The sequence below is a fragment of the Temnothorax nylanderi genome, unplaced genomic scaffold, assembly GCF_030848795.1.
Source record: "Temnothorax nylanderi isolate EJ_2023f unplaced genomic scaffold, tnyl_v1.0 TNYL_tig0193_pilon, whole genome shotgun sequence".
NCBI classification, from domain to species: Eukaryota; Metazoa; Arthropoda; class Insecta; order Hymenoptera; family Formicidae; genus Temnothorax; species Temnothorax nylanderi.
The window spans coordinates 275,343-291,097 of NW_027249255.1; the positions used below are offsets into that span (position 1 = coordinate 275,343).

At 34.3% G+C, this 15,755-nt stretch overlaps 2 protein-coding genes across 3 annotated transcripts; one reads left to right on the forward strand and one right to left on the reverse strand.

Moving 5' to 3' along the window:
• Positions 1 to 2,719: 2,719 nt before the first annotated feature.
• Positions 2,720 to 6,782, reverse strand: LOC139778737 (uncharacterized). 2 transcript variants are annotated; one of them, XM_071716824.1, is made up of 5 exons: positions 6,392 to 6,782; positions 5,652 to 6,038; positions 5,153 to 5,312; positions 4,785 to 4,969; positions 2,720 to 3,563 (listed from the first exon to the last, which is right to left on the reverse strand). In XM_071716824.1, exons 1-5 carry the CDS (start codon positions 6,410 to 6,412, stop codon positions 3,099 to 3,101), a joined length of 1,218 nt encoding a protein of 405 aa, XP_071572925.1. In that variant the 5' UTR covers positions 6,413 to 6,782; the 3' UTR covers positions 2,720 to 3,098. The 2 variants fall into 2 exon arrangements, with proteins under 2 accessions (XP_071572925.1, XP_071572926.1); XM_071716825.1 differs by having other exon boundaries at positions 4,785 to 4,888; positions 6,392 to 6,781.
• A 1,367-nt stretch (positions 6,783 to 8,149) lies between these two features.
• LOC139778734 (immediate early response 3-interacting protein 1) lies at positions 8,150 to 9,190 on the forward strand. The gene is made up of 3 exons (XM_071716820.1): positions 8,150 to 8,299; positions 8,522 to 8,623; positions 8,699 to 9,190. Exons 1-3 carry the CDS (start codon positions 8,209 to 8,211, stop codon positions 8,752 to 8,754), a joined length of 249 nt encoding a protein of 82 aa, XP_071572921.1. The 5' UTR covers positions 8,150 to 8,208; the 3' UTR covers positions 8,755 to 9,190.
• The last annotated feature ends 6,565 nt before the right edge of the window (positions 9,191 to 15,755 follow it).

Genomic DNA, 15,755 nt, shown 5'->3' on the forward strand with positions numbered 1-15,755 from the left:
ATCGCGTATCGATCGAGTGAAGTCAAGTAACGGAACGCCGGCGCCGTGATACATCGTCCGTTCGTGAGTGCTTCGTAATTTCGTTATTTCGCGTCGCGTAAGCAAAACTCTTGTTCTGCTTTGGATAAAAGTCCAAAGACGGGGAAGCTAAATGTACCCTCGTCCGCCGATTTAATTAAATATATAAACGAACCGCAGCGCCCGCGCCGCGCCGGTTCGTCGCGTTTGTTTCGGGAGTGCCGTTCGAGTAATCGGACTGAAGAACTTTTTTAAACGGGAGTGCCGTACAGTGTCGCGCGAGAAAGACTTTTTATATACTGATCATTAGTCCGCGCGCGATTGTAATTTATCATCCGCGAGTGTTTCTCGCGAGTGTCCTGTGCGGTAGGGAAGGAGGAGAAGGAGGTGGAGGCCTGACGCCCTGAGAGGAGGAGGAGGTCCGAGAGAGACATCGGGCACCGGCGGAGCAACCTTGGGGTGAGTATCATCTGCATAATAATTCTTTTTTCATTTATTCAGATTGTTTGATCTCGATAAGTTGAAAATAATTAGAGCAAGAGAAATTATTCAAATTTTTCAAAATAAAAATAAAAATAATTTATTTTTGTAAAGATCTTTTTCGAAAAATGGATAATTGTATTATTAATTTGAAAAACATATTATTATCTCATTGAAAGACGAATTAGAAGCGAATAAAAATTATCTTTTGAAATGTTGATCATTTTGAGCGCTTTTTTAATTTGAATCTTATTTTTGTGTGTTACAGTATCGTAGCTACGTGGCTGAGTAACTCCGCCCGTTGCGCATCGAATCGGTGAGTCAGAATTTTTTTTTTATTGAGGTAACGAATCTACGATTAATCAAATATAGAGCCATTATATATCTCGGAAACATGTCGAATTACGACAATAAATTATATTGTAAAAATATTACATCTTGTGGATTTGTTGCCTTAAAATGGAGAGGCTAAAACTGATTACGGAAAATATTTAATCTTGGTGTCACTTATTTATTGATGTATTATGCGATTGTGCTTGAGGAAATACTCGCACACTTCGCACGCACGGAGCTCGCAAAGAGCTCATAAAATATAATAGTTTATCTAATTATATTGACGAACTGCCGCGTTCTACATAAATAAATGTTGAAGAAAATTTTAAATCTTGAATATATGACAAAGTATTTTATCGAAACATATTAGAATTCCATTTCGCGAATTTAAATTAGTTTAAGATACAGAATAGATTAAATTTTCGAAATTTTGTTACGTTGGTCAGTTCTGCTATGATATATATTTCAACACAGAGAAATAAGAAGTATAACAATACTACTGTCACAATTAATTTAGTAGTCATTTTTTAAATATAAAATTTTTATTTAGATTTTTTCTAAAGAATTATTTTTACGATATTATTTTTCTGAATAAAAGAGATACGAATAAATAAGATATTGTGTTAGGTGTCATAAAAAGAAAAATATCCGTAGATAGGGAAAAATTATTAATTAGTTAGGATGTCTGTTATTTATATATCTATCTATTCCTTTCCTACATATTTATCCAAGATTAAATATTATATAAATCGATGCAAAGAAGTAATATAGATATATTTAGAAAATGCCAATATGCATAAATATAAAAGCATAAATAAGAGGGATAAGAAATATTTTGGTCTTATTATTATGCAATTTATTTTATAGAAAATGTGATAATGGTTATTACTAAAATTTATTTTAACAAAAAGCATCGATTTTACCCTAATTTTTTGTAGCCTATCCATCTATTTTTGATTGAAAAATTGGCTTTATGCCAGTCAAGTAATATATGATGTGAGATTCAAAATATTCTTGAGAAACGGTGAAACTTATTTTTAAATTATTTTAGAATTGATCACATAGCACAATTATACATTCAACTTTGCAGTAATATATATGACTATATTTAATATCATATAAAAAATAATTTTGGTAGAAAATGAAAAATATAATGAGATATATTTATATCGATATGTAAGTTTATATAAAGATTTGCATATATTATTCAATTAAGAACGCGATTATTGATTAATTGTAATATCCAATTATAATATCAATTGTGCAGGAAGTTACTTTTTTTCGGATCTCACGTCATTTATTCTGTAGATCTTACTTGATATATTTTCAAGATGCGTGCCGCATAAACAACATGCACAATCACGCCTCTTTGTATTTTCGCGATCGGTTTTCGCGGTCGGATTTCGCGGTCAGTTTTTACATCGAGACATTTTCTCTTATTTTAATTTTTTAATTTCGTTTACATAAATTTTAATTTTTCGCGGAGTATAATTGAGATTAATATTTATAATGCAAAGTAAAATTTTTTCTATACTCGATTACAATTCCAAATTAAAAGAAACGGGTCACAAGAAACGATCAATCATCAGTATTCTCAAGCAAATAACGGAATTAGTGATAGAAATATTTTTGATCAATGTTGTACAGTCAATTTTTATAGATTAATATTCTTTTGTAAATTAACTTCTTGTTATGCATTTTTCGATACAATCAATGCTCACATATAATTCGAATCGAACGTAATGATATCTGTCGGCGATGATATAATAATCGTCACAATGGGAGGAATTTTCCTCCTTCATTGATCTGGTTGAAATGCGACCAGATTGTATATGGTCAGGAGTGACAAAGGTAAGTCCGATCTGGCCCGACAAAAGAAAATCGTATACGATAAGGTAAGTGGTCAATATTGACCACAATGGTGTAATGCATAAGGTAACATATACATTGATTTTACATAATATGTATATATATATTTTTGCCCAAAGTATAGCATGGTATAATAGTAATTAAGTGTAATAAATAGAACATGAAAACCATTACGATCAATCAACTCGTTGCTTCAAGGTAACGTGACAGAAATTGATAACAGAGTCATATCTGTAACACTTACTACTCGAAAACTTTAGCAAACGTTTTTTAAGGTGGTGTATATTTGTAGTCGTTGAATCTTTCGTCTTTGACACTTATTCGAGTATTAGCGTTCTCCCAATACGGGTAAAATGGATCGCAAGGCATCATTGTTTTCCGTTTATCTCCAGTGGTTCTTATCCAATCCTAGGGATATAGATTTGATTCCTTCTGTTTGGATAATTGCCTTCATTGAAAACATCGGTAATCCAATGTTGGTACAGAGGTGGTAAAGTGCCGTTTTTCTTCTTGAGCTGGATAAAGCTGATAAAGAAATCGTCTATTCCCTCTGGATTGCTCCAATCATTGTTCCAATACCTCGGATAATTATATAAATAGTTAAAATTATAATTTGGGCACGGTCTGTCATTTGTGTCATATAGCGCACCGACAATCTCATTGGTTGCCGATAATTCCTCGTTACTTCTGTATGGATTTTGCATATAGGTAACGAAAGGTGGTTGAGATTGTACAGAAGTAGGTGTTGCCGCCGTATCGGTGTATCGGTAGGCTGTCGGTGTCATTTCAGAATAAAAAGGAATTTGTAATGTCTTGTCCTTGCTTGGCTCTGCCGTGTTGATTATGTTCATATTTGTGATTTCCTGTAACATACATAATGCGTTTTATTAAAATTTGTAAAAAAATGTTTCGTTCTTTTTTTCTTTTTCTAAAAATATCATATAAGATATTTTGTATCACAGACCGTACGAATATTTATGTATTTTACATTGCAGAAAAGAATATTTTTTAAACTTTATGAAACACATTCATAATGTTCGACAAATGTTCCATTTTCCAATATTAAAGTTGTGCACATAGTGCATTTCATTAATCGGATTTAAATTGAGAAAGGGCATAGGGGGATAAGCATGGTGAAATTGCCCCGAGCGAATATTTAATTGCCACTTCGAGGATATGCTTTATTATGTTATTTTTAATTTTATCGACATATAATTATTTTTGTTAGTATTGATGGAGACAAATGCAAAGTTTCTGATGATATTTTAATAAACACGTAGATCAATTAATTAATAAATAGTTAATTATAAAAAAACCGTCATTGTTTGTTTTTTTAAATAATAAAAATTAATAAATTGATCTAAAAATTATTTTACCGATTTTAGTAAAATAATTTGGATTTTTTTTCGCACAAATCTATAATATATAGATTGTTATTATAAAATAACGACCAATAAATATCAAAAACCGGAAAATTCATAGTATAAAATAGTTTTTATTTTTTTTCAGTACGGCGCACCATTTCGAATCAATCGAAAAAAATATATTTTTATATAAGAGAGTATAAAGCTTTTAAAAAAAATAATTTCATAATTTTGCTCAAATCATATCATGCTTAAAAAAATGATAAAATGATTTTTGGAAAAAAACAATTTTTTTTTACTGGATAATGAAACTCTATACGGTTGTTACTCTGTCTCAAGAAAGTCTTTATATGTGTCCCTATAACATATTAAAATTTTATCAAAATCGATCAAGCCGTTCCAGAGAAAATTTTTTTTTTATTTTTAAGTATTTTTTTGATTTCGAAAACCCGTTGAGTTAGACGTCTAATTTTTTGAGGGTCATTGTCTTTTATCAATACCTACATATCTTCGAAGTGGCAATTAAATATTCGCCCGGGGCAATTTTACCATGCTTACCCTCTATGCCCTTTAATTAAATTTTTAAATTTTAATTGAAAAATATTTGAGCAAGAAATCCATATCGTTTCGGTCGTAATAATCCATTAAATTTCAATAGATCGGACAAAAATAAAAATTTTAAGCACATAAAATGAATTATATTAAAACTAGAATCTTTACCTGAGACAAACGCCTAATATCTTGCGGTTTGTAAAGCCGCGTGTAAAGCCAATCTCTAAACCATTTTGGCAACCTTTGCCATGTTGATGGGTCTGGGAATGTGCCTGTGGGAATTTCGTATAAATCGAATGAACGTGGATTTGTTATGTAGTCATTCCTGATCTGACGGTTCTCCACACGCTTATCTGCGTAATTGAACAGTTTACATTCAAGCGAATTCGTACTAATATCGATACAATTGATTTTTTTACGTTTGCGTCTCATTGGAACTCGTATAAGAAAGAAGTTACACGACTTTCAAGATAAGCGGTGCATTAGGTTATTATTTGAAGATGTCAAATTTTAATCTTGTTCTATGAAATATTTACCAGTAGTATCAGTAGGCTCATGTTCTGGAACTAACGAGTCGATGGTTGTAAGATGCTTGGCGTCAGTTGAGGACGACTTCGCGGCCACATCATTGTCATGTGCAACGACCTCAGATTTAGTGCTTGCAGGATCCGATCTTTTCCTTCGGTTGTGTACCATCTGGAGAAATATCATTCTTATGAAATATTCAGTAACTTACATGATCAATTCGTGTACAAAAACACGACAAATATTAGCGTTTGTGTTATATAATTAACTCCAAGAAAAGCTGTTTGTCAATAATACAGTGACGTACATATTTGTCGCATAAGCAAATTGCTAGGTGTTACATACAGGTGTTTTGAATTAAATATTACACTTAAAAATATCAAATTAAATAAAATTTGAACTTTCAATGAAATGATAGTAATATAAATAAAATATTGCGAATGTTAAGTTAATGAAACATTATACTTATACCATTTTCTCAGACCAAGTAATAGGATAATGAGCATTTACCAAAGATTGAGGATGGCCGACATATCCATACACCGAGGGCCGTACATAGCCATGACCTCCTATTCTTGCGAAATGCACATGGTGTGGCCTCGGTAAATAATGGTGGTACGGTGGACGATGTGGATAGCTTAACACATGCGAACGAGCATCGGCTTGGTTCGATTCATAGGGATACACCGTCTGAACTCCCGAAAGATATCGCGTCGATTCCTGGTTCGGTAATTGTCCCGCGCGATATTGTTCAGTCGGAGATTGTATCCAGTGCTGCGAAACAGACTGATGTTGCAAATAGCGTGGATTGCTATCATATTGATGCTTATACCCGGGTTGAACGAGGACGTTGGCAAGTGCGATACTTATTGCTAACGAGATTGTCACTGCTAAGAACTGAAAAAGAATAATTAAGGAAATTTTATGCAGATTGTTCTTGAATAGATATTCAATATGGCAGAAATTTGTTCCCTAAAATATTTATTTACTTAATAATTTAAAATTATTGGGAGAGATATTACATATTTATGGATTTATTATGGAATATTATTTTATTAGTATAAAAATTGAATTAAAGGAAAAGTAAAATCCAGAAAAGAAATAAACGTTTTATTACGTATTGATTTTTACAAAATTTCTGTCTAACGGTGATGACATATGACTTTATTATTAAAAAGTTCTAATTCTAGAAGTTAAAAACTCATAAAAATATTAAATAAATGTAAAACATGTCAGAAAAGTTTACTCACTAATCCTCGGTGCGAAAACATCGTGTTGCTCTTACTGTTTCACTTGATGAGACTAACGCGATTGTTCAGTCACTAACATAAATAACCTGAAAAATCGCTGACGTTATGTTAAATTTTTCCGCATTCCATAATTTCGTCAGTTTGTGCATTGTGAAATCGTTTCGAGGCAAAAATACGGACGTCATTAAATTTTTAAGAAAGTACGTTGTCCATGTACACATTAACAATCGTTGCTGCAAACTGCTGATTGACTAAAAAATTTTGGGTATGCAATCCGGATATTATCGATTCTTATTTAATTGTGAAACTATCTTTTCATTAATTAACTTATCTAAAGGATATACAGAATGTTTTAGATTTAAACTTATTGTACATTTAATATTATTAATTTTATATTGTGCTATTATACTGTTTACTTACTTTAATTATTTGTTTTAAACACGTATTCAGAAGCTTGATTAAAAGATTATAGTAAACTTATTAAGATTACTATATTATATACGAGTATATAGTCGTGTAAATACGGATAATTTTAAATAGTAATTTGGGTTTCTTTATAACGTGATAAGCTTTACAGCGTGTTAAAAATGTAACGGGGGAAAAAAAACATAATGTTCTCATTAAAATATATTTATTTAAAAGCGTGGTACATAGATTTATAATATATCGAAATGAAACATTTTATTCCTTATGTAGAAAATTGTATATAAAAGTTCCTTTATAAAAAATTATGCGCGCATATAGGGCTATTTTTAGAATATTTTTTCTATATTTTCTCGCATATATGCGAGATTAAAAAACCCCAATTAAATTTTAATCAAAACTTCCAATTCCACATTTCCCATATCTAATCGTGTACACTTTCAGGTATTTCGCTGGATTAACCAGCAAATTAGGCCCCTTACAAATCGTGTCGCGATCTTAATTAAAGATTTGTATATTAAATTGTAACACAGTGTTAAGAAAATGGATAGGTAGGACTAGATCGGAATACGGGTAGGTAGGTAAGGATACGGATAGGCAGGGACAAGAGGATGTGTAATTCGATAGATATAGTTGATAGAAAAGATTGTAGACAAAATAATATTGTAGTAATAATTTTAATATAATAATAATAATATAATATAATAATAATAAATATAATTATATTTATTATTATTATGTTTTTAATATCTAATAACAACTCAAAAGGTATATTAAATAATAGATACTAATTTTTATATTAAATAATTTTTATATTAAAAATTATTTTATATATTAAATTAATATTTTATATTAAACACTAATTTTTATATTATAAGTAATGTTAATTTTTACAGCCATTGCATTATATTGTATTTTGTTGTAATCATTTTGTAATTATTATGAATATTATGTATATATTTTTAATTTTATAATGTAACTCTCTTTTGTAATGTTGTATATGTATAATGTAAAATAAATTGTAATATAAATAAAATAAAAATAAATATAAAAGAACGTATTGTAAATAAAAGAGGACCGCTGATTGGAATTGGCGGGGGTGGTGGAGGGCCCCTATTATTATAGGTTGACCTGTTTTTATCAGATGAAATCAGATAGAAACATGTCACAACATATTAAAGGATATTTAAACTAACATTTTTAAATTAAATGTAATGTTGTCAAATTAAATATATTTTATTAAAATGTTTTAATAAAACATTTGCACGAATAATTCATGAATTGTAAACGAAGAAAAAAGTGCGGTACGAGTGAACAAATCTGTTGGAAGAAGTGGTCGGTATTGTCGGTAATGCCGGCATCGCTGACATGACAAACATGCCAATTCCAGCAACATGGCGTTCACGTTGTGGACACTCTTCGAAGCAACTCTGTTGTGTTTGAATGCGATCTGCGTTTTGAACGAGGAAAGATTTCTTGCCAAAGGTGACAATTAAGCACGCATTTATTATCTGTACTTATTTCAATCAGCTCGTATTAATTGCACATCCTTCGAATGTAAGAGACAAATTTGTAGGTTATAATTTTCAAAATTTTAAGCTCTCTTCCTTTCATGTTTTTTCCTGAAAAATTGCAAAGTTGTTATGCTTGTCATTGTCGAGAAATATATATTGTGAAATTAATATCGAACGCATTTTCATTTCACAGTCGGCTGGGCGTCATGGCAAAATGTACAGGGATTCGGGGAACCTCCAACAGCCAAGTCGCAAATCTTGAACCTTATTAAGTCTATACGAACTGTGATGAGGGGTAAATATCGTGAGAGATGCTTATTTTACATCGCCTCGCATCTCTTTATAATATACATAACGTGTTAATTTCCAGTTCCTCTGATATTCTTCAATATCTTGACGCTGATGGTGAAGCTAGTGCTCGGCTGACAGGAAAGAAATATACGAAAGTATGATTGGAATATGCTGTGTGCAAGTCGAAGTTGTTGAAAATGATGTATGTACGAAGACATCTATTAAATTATGTTATTTTTACCTTTACAACCAGTTTTTATCTCACGCATAATTGGTTTTTTGTACGTCAGACCACAAGAATGGATTTATGAGTGGATTTCTGTATAAAACAAGCAATGTATAATAGTATATATGTATCTTTTTCACGTTTTTTTAGACTAATTATAATGATATCCTAATGATCAAGCATAAAGACACAAGCTATTGAAATTGCACTTTATTTATTTACTGAGATTACTAAATTTACTAAGAGTACAATTATTTGTCCATTAGATACGCGATGATTTCGAATCTTTGAAATTCAATTACTCTTGTAGCAGGTTGTTTTTAATAATCAAAATATTATTTCTTACTTGTGGATTATTATCGACTGTGTGTATGCATCGTTTAACTGTCGGCTCACGAGAGGCCATTAGAATCAGTAAATTACTTTAAAATTTGCAACTCTGTATCATAGATGGAGCTGGATAGCGTTATATTGACATTAAGGTTTATTTTTTATTATTTTTTATTTTTTCAAATAAAAAAATGAGTTTTATATTGAGGTTCTTTTTTTTTAATAAAAAAATTATATTTGCAATTTTCTGGACAAAAATAATCGAAAATGATCGTGGAAAGCCATTGAGCCGTATTAACATTTTTATCATTTTTTATTAATAAAAGAAAATGTATATGTAAAATTAAACATTAAATTATTAGTAAATATGGTATTAATTATTATCAATATACTGATTAAATATCAAATAATTAGATGGTTATACATATTATTATTAAATCAATGATTTTTTGTTAATATCTAAAATATATACATCAAATATTATATATACATTTTTTATAATTTTATACAGATATGGCAAGAAGTTTGAAAAATGATTAATTTAATAATTTTGCCTCATTATTAGCTTTAAGCAAATGTGGCTTAAAAATTCAACAAAATTAAAATTTCTGCGCTTTACGTGTATTAGCAACTTTCGACGTAACAACTTTCAACAAGCTTGCGAGGAAAGCTTTGTCCTTAATCCTTCTTTAATCACTCATCTGCACTCAAAAACTATTCGGCCAATTTTTCTCGCCGTTTTGTGAGTCGCGAAAGGATTAACCAACCGGTTTAAAAGGATATGCGCCTTACACAATCCTTCGGCGAGTTATAGGCACTTATGCGCCGCGGTAGCTCGAACACCCGGAGGCGAGCGGTAGCCCAGGTCGTATATAACTTCCGCTCATTTCCATTTCAATTATTCCTTCCCGGATCATTTGAATCGTAAATCGTCTGGTCAACGGCCAGCGCGTAAATAAATCGCCGCGGAAGATCCGCCGGCCGGGCACTACGGCTTTCCTCGTCGCGGATTTACGAACGTGGCAGCTCGGGGAAGACGCTCGATTTGATTTTTCCCCAACTTTCTCCCCTTCCTCGGCTTTCTCGGGATGATAGAAGCGCCTTGCCGGGGGGCACAATCAATGACTATTACACCGTGTGTTTCGCTGTGCGCGAGCAACACGTTAAGACCTGTTAGCATTATTAAACGTGACTTGCGCGAACGCACAATCACGCTCGCACAATCGTCGCAACGTCTGACTACATTTCCTCCTTGTTCTATCTTTTCTTTCTTTTTTTTTGTTACCGTGTCTCGATCGCGCGGTTATCACCAATATCACCTGAGATTTTTCATAATAAGAAAAACCGGAAATCGTAATTCTTTATTTAGCGCCCCGCTTTTTAACGAGATTATTGTATAAATATATTTTTATTGTCGCGAGACAGTGATTAACACAGAGTTTTTGTGTTTGAACGTCGTAGTGGTGTTAATACGTCCTGTTGACTTTGAAATGTAACCGATTGATTTTATTTAGAATGTATAATAATATTTTGCTGATCCCTTAGGGGATTGCGAGGACATCCTTCACTGATTCTATTTAGGCTGCAGTCCATTTGATGCTAAATGTTTTGAAACGTTCTTCTTCTCCTTCTTTCTTCACTGAAAGAAAGGAAAAGAGGAATTCTTCGAAGCACTTGTAGTGTTAAGTGGACCGTAGCTTTAGTTTAGAAAGTTACGTGTATTTTTTTTCTAACAAATGAGATTATATTTATTCAAAACTTGCATTTATTTATCGCATGGTTACATATATATATGGAATTTTTAATGTCCATTTCTATCAATGAGATTAACTTTGATTTCGGTTTATAATTTACTTTTCATCTTTTTCTAGTTCTATGAATTAGAAATAGATAAAAAGTAAATAAACTCAAGATTAAAGTAAATCTACATTGGCGAAAATGTAGATTAACTTTAATCTCGATTTAACTTACTCTTTATCTCTTTCTAATTTAAATTTTTATCTACACTTCTATACCAATGTAGTTCTACGAATGAGAAAAAGATGGAATATAAGTTAAACCGAGATTAAAGTTAATCTACATTGGTAGAAATACATAGACATGAAAGTATGCCAAAGTCGAGCGACGTCCGCTCGGCGTCACCGTAAGATCGATTCTTCAGATCGGTCGAAGAATTTGCGAACGTAAGGAGCGCCGATGATCCTGCGTGAGGTAATGTTATAACGGCAACGGTCGTTTTTACAGCGATCGCCAACGGCGCACGAGATGCAACGTCGATCGCGGTTGTGCAAGCGTCTCTTATCCGATTTGACCGTACATCGCAACGCTCGTTGCTGACGCAGCTGACGGTTCAACCGTCCGGTCCGGTCCGCTCGATTCAGGACACGCGCGCCGATTCACCGTATACTCTTCACTTAGCTCCGCTCACCCGGCAGAAAAGGGTACTTGCAAAACCCCCTTCGGGGATTCCTCGCGGCTCGAGCAGAAAAATCGCCACGATAGAACCGTGAGATTGACGTGGGCGTAGGGGTAATTAGCATGATTTTGAGAGTCGATGTTTGTAATGATCGCTCGACTACTGTCTTTCAGATTAGCTTTCATTAGCGACTTTTATTACTGACAACACAGGAGCCACTTTCTCGTTGACTCTAAGCATCATTTTGTAGTCATTCTTCGCAAGTTAGAGCTAACAAGTATTATCGAACATGATGAAAAAGTTTGTAAATCTTAAATGATTCAAATGAGCTTTTACAATTATTTTTTAATATTATTCCCCGCGAGAGAATTCCGTCTCTCTCCCTTTCTTTCTTTCGTATCTTGTCGCAAAATGAAATCACTCTGTCGACGGGAATAACCCGTCGCGTCGACACGCTGGATTGATTTATCGCGAAATACGGCGCCCAATTAAGGTTCGCGCAATAACGATCGCGCAATCCGACGCAATTCTGCGTCACACAGTGTTACGAAAAAAAAAGAAGACAAAGAAGGAGGGGATGGGAGCAATACGTTGGAGGTGTTTTCGCGATTCTTTCCTCAGACCGACGCGACGCGCCGCCGTCGCGCCGGGGTGACCTATTGTTAAGCAATGCGCGCGTGTACACCTGCCAAGAAGTCCCGTGACAGAAACGGAGACCGGCGAAAGTACGTGGGGGAGCACCATTGTGCGTCCGGTTTATTATATTTTACGCGACTTGACAAATCTGCTTCCCATAACTGAAAATGGCGACATTGTTGGTACATCGCGCACTTCCTCCCTCGACACTCCGACCTTTGGCTAGATTCGAAAGGCTCTCCCTCTTCAATAACGTCAAATGCTGAATTAAATTTATTTCCGAGTGCGTATCACCGCAATAAAAATATATTCGATAATAATATTATTGCAATAAAAATATATTTGATAATATTCATTATAGAGATGACGTTAAATAAACAGACGATTACAGATGTTCCATTTTTCTAAAGTCCTTATCAGTACTAACAGTGCAGATTCCAAAGAGATATCTTATCATTGTTTGGGAAACAAGTCTTATCTTCCTTTACACTGAACGGTAGTTAGTATAAGGCTTTATTCATCTAGGCACTTAATTATTGGTTTATATTAGAAACATTAATTTATATCTAGACTAAATTCTCGAGAGAAAATCTTTGCACATTATTTAACATGTACTTATATGTATAAGTTATTTTTTAAATATACTAGAACTACTTTTTAAATATACTATATTTATACATCTTTAGAAAAAGGGACGAAGGAAAAAGGTAAAGTCAATGATCAGTTTAATCATTTGCATATTACACCAAAAATAACGGAAAATCTCAGAAAATGTACCGCCATAAATTTGATAAAATATTACAAATCAATCATTTTGACTGTCTTGGTAGTTCTAGTATTAATTTACCCGCATTATTCAGCTCTCACATTTAATTTATTCTACCGACCTCTGAATTGTTTCTAAAAGATCACATTCGCCGAATTACATAATGCGTATTGCTATAAATTAAATAGAGACCAGTCCGCTATTTTTTTTTATTGGTAATACATTTTTGTCTGGTTTTTGTTGCGGCAGTAGCGCAATTAATTCCTATAAATCGCTTCGATTTGTCATCGCAAAAACAACACGAGAGGCGGATACGTAATGAAGGATTAGAAGGATATCGTAACCGTTGTACGTACGACGCGCGATCGAGGTGAATCGTATAACTGCTTGTATGCTTGTGTAACTGGAGCGTAGATCATCGCGCCACATATTTTTCTCCTTTCGCACGTCGGCGGACGAGCATCTCTTGCAAAATTCCACGGAGACTCTCACACCGCGTGCATGCGCCTCTCCATCTCTCCTCTTCTGCCCGATCTCACCGTACCCTCTGCCTCCGCCGCGAAATCGCGCGGCACTTTCCCTGCGACGTCCACGTCGCAGGTAACACATGTACAGTAAGGTCTTTCGGGACAGATAGCCTGGCTGATACCGCGCTTTCCTCCGTCTCCCACGGAACCATTTTTAATAGACACTTTGTAGTGGAGTCATCACCGTGTCTCCGCGCGTCTTGCCATCACGAAAGTGGTGCCGGTTCGCCAACTTTGTGTGTACGACGCGACGCTTCGCTTCTCTTCGCGCGAATAGTCGTGTTATTATACCTTCGGCAGAGGCACGCGGGAGGATCGCCTCCGGAATTACAAAATCGCCCGCTTCTTCGCCGTCTTACGCGTGTTTTCATCCCGCCTTTTCAGGATTTTCACAATCGACGCGAAACATAACTTGCGATACCATACCGTTAAATATTAAAGGATGAAATTTAAATCAATGCCTTGAGTTAAATAACATTTGGTTTTTAACTACCATGTGTGTCGAAACTTATTATTTTAACTTCATTTTGGTTTAGTTAAGTTAACGACATATTGAGTAGAGGTAGTGGCGATTTATAGGAACGGTTAAAAATTCAAATTGAATATAATTTGACACTACGAAAATTTAACAGTGGGCGTTCTTCAAGATATTACTGCATTATGCAGACAATTAGGAAGTCTTTGAATTATGCTCTTGTTGTATTATTTCACTTCCTATTTTTTATCTGGCTTCTATACGTGACTTTAATCTCTTATAAAGACACGACGTTAATTCTAAATGTTGTTTTATCAACTAATAAGTATAATAAAGTATCTGACCGCAGCGTTTCTTAAAGCTTCTAATTTATGTGGCAAGTAGTTACTACGTGTTTTACGGAGGCTCTTCTCATGTTCATCAGAGGTAAGCTTCTGATGACACGAAAATTATTCCAAATGCATTTCCCGTTTGGCATTTACCTTTCTTGCTCCTCTATTCTGCCATAAACTCGCGGTTGTCTTCAAATCAACCGCTTGTCATTGATTTCTTCGAAGACGCTCAGCAACGCGGAAATAATCGTGTCGATCGTGTAGAATAGCAAGAGGAAGAATTATTGTTGACAATCGCTTTATAGAGATATAGTTTATGCAATGGGAAGAAGATTGGTTGTATCTTCTTATTCATCGACGTTACATGAGCTCGATAAAGTCATTCGAGACTCCTCAGCATCATCGACAATAAATGTTTCGCTTTATTGGCACTCACTCTCTTACCTAACTGCTCCAAGCCCGCAGCGTTTAAACGTAATATCAGCGTTTTCCCGTTACGTAACGTAATCGGATCTATAATTTATGAAATTTTTCTTACGCGCGCGCGCTTAAACGTCGTAAATTGCAACATCTCTTGCAGGTAAACGCCGAGGAATCCGCGGAGAAAACCTGTTCGTGGTCATGAATCATTTGTACATTAAATACTTAATTCGCAAAAAAAAGGGGAAGTAATTCAGCCGATAACGGTTCCGCCAATAGAAACGTTCGTTTTATCTAAAAAATGCGACATTTCAAATCTCTATATCCGTCCTCTTCAATTTTGCCTTTTTATTCTTCATCTCCGTATAATCAATGATATATATTTTTTAAATACATTTAAGCCGAAGAAGCCGGACCTATCTTTTCATCTCATTTCTCGCGATTATGCGTTTTGTATGTGAGAAGACGTGCGCGAATGCATGCAGTTAAATTTCGTGCGGTGGCACAATCCAAGACCAACCGCACCTCGATTAACTCTTAATTTCGTGGTGCTTCGGTTACCCGCGGTTTGCGCGATATCTCGCCACTTATTTCACTAACTTTCATACAAAGTATTTCCGCCATTTCCGTGCGGGACGACCGCTCGGCGACGAACGTGCGATCGTAAATCTGCGACGCGACGCGTCTATTGTCTCTCCCCGGACTTAAAATTACTCATTAGTTATTCACAGAGAAAATCCGTAATCATTGTAATGATTTGTCGTCGTAAGCGCGCGAGTCGCATTGCACAGAACCGCCGCTGATGAATGTCGCCATAAATGTCTGCGGCTGCTACCTGCAAAACATGTTAATTAAGCGTTTCCGAGATAGCAGTGCCCATAAATGACTCTCCTCGACCAGAATGATTAACTAATAAAAATACATGTCAGACCGTCTTCTCAGCTTCCTGTCTTGACCGTAATCCATACTGTTAAATATTAAAGAATGAAATTTAAACCAATACTTTGA

Bases quoted from the DNA above. Each gene is read 5' to 3' on its own strand.
- LOC139778737 (XM_071716824.1), bottom strand. From the start codon at position 6,412: ATGTTTTCGCACCGAGGATTA. The intron at 6,039-6,391 runs GTGAGTAAACTT...ATTCTTTTTCAG, and splicing joins TGTTTTCGCACCGAGGATTA to TTCTTAGCAGTGACAATCTC. The intron at 4,970-5,152 runs GTAAATATTTCA...TCAATTACGCAG, and splicing joins TGAGCCTACTGATACTACTG to ATAAGCGTGTGGAGAACCGT.
- LOC139778734 (XM_071716820.1), top strand. From the start codon at position 8,209: ATGGCGTTCACGTTGTGGACACTCTTCGAAGCAACTCTGTTGTGTTTG. The intron at 8,300-8,521 runs GTGACAATTAAG...TTCATTTCACAG, and splicing joins GGAAAGATTTCTTGCCAAAG to TCGGCTGGGCGTCATGGCAA. The intron at 8,624-8,698 runs GTAAATATCGTG...GTTAATTTCCAG, and splicing joins TATACGAACTGTGATGAGGG to TTCCTCTGATATTCTTCAAT.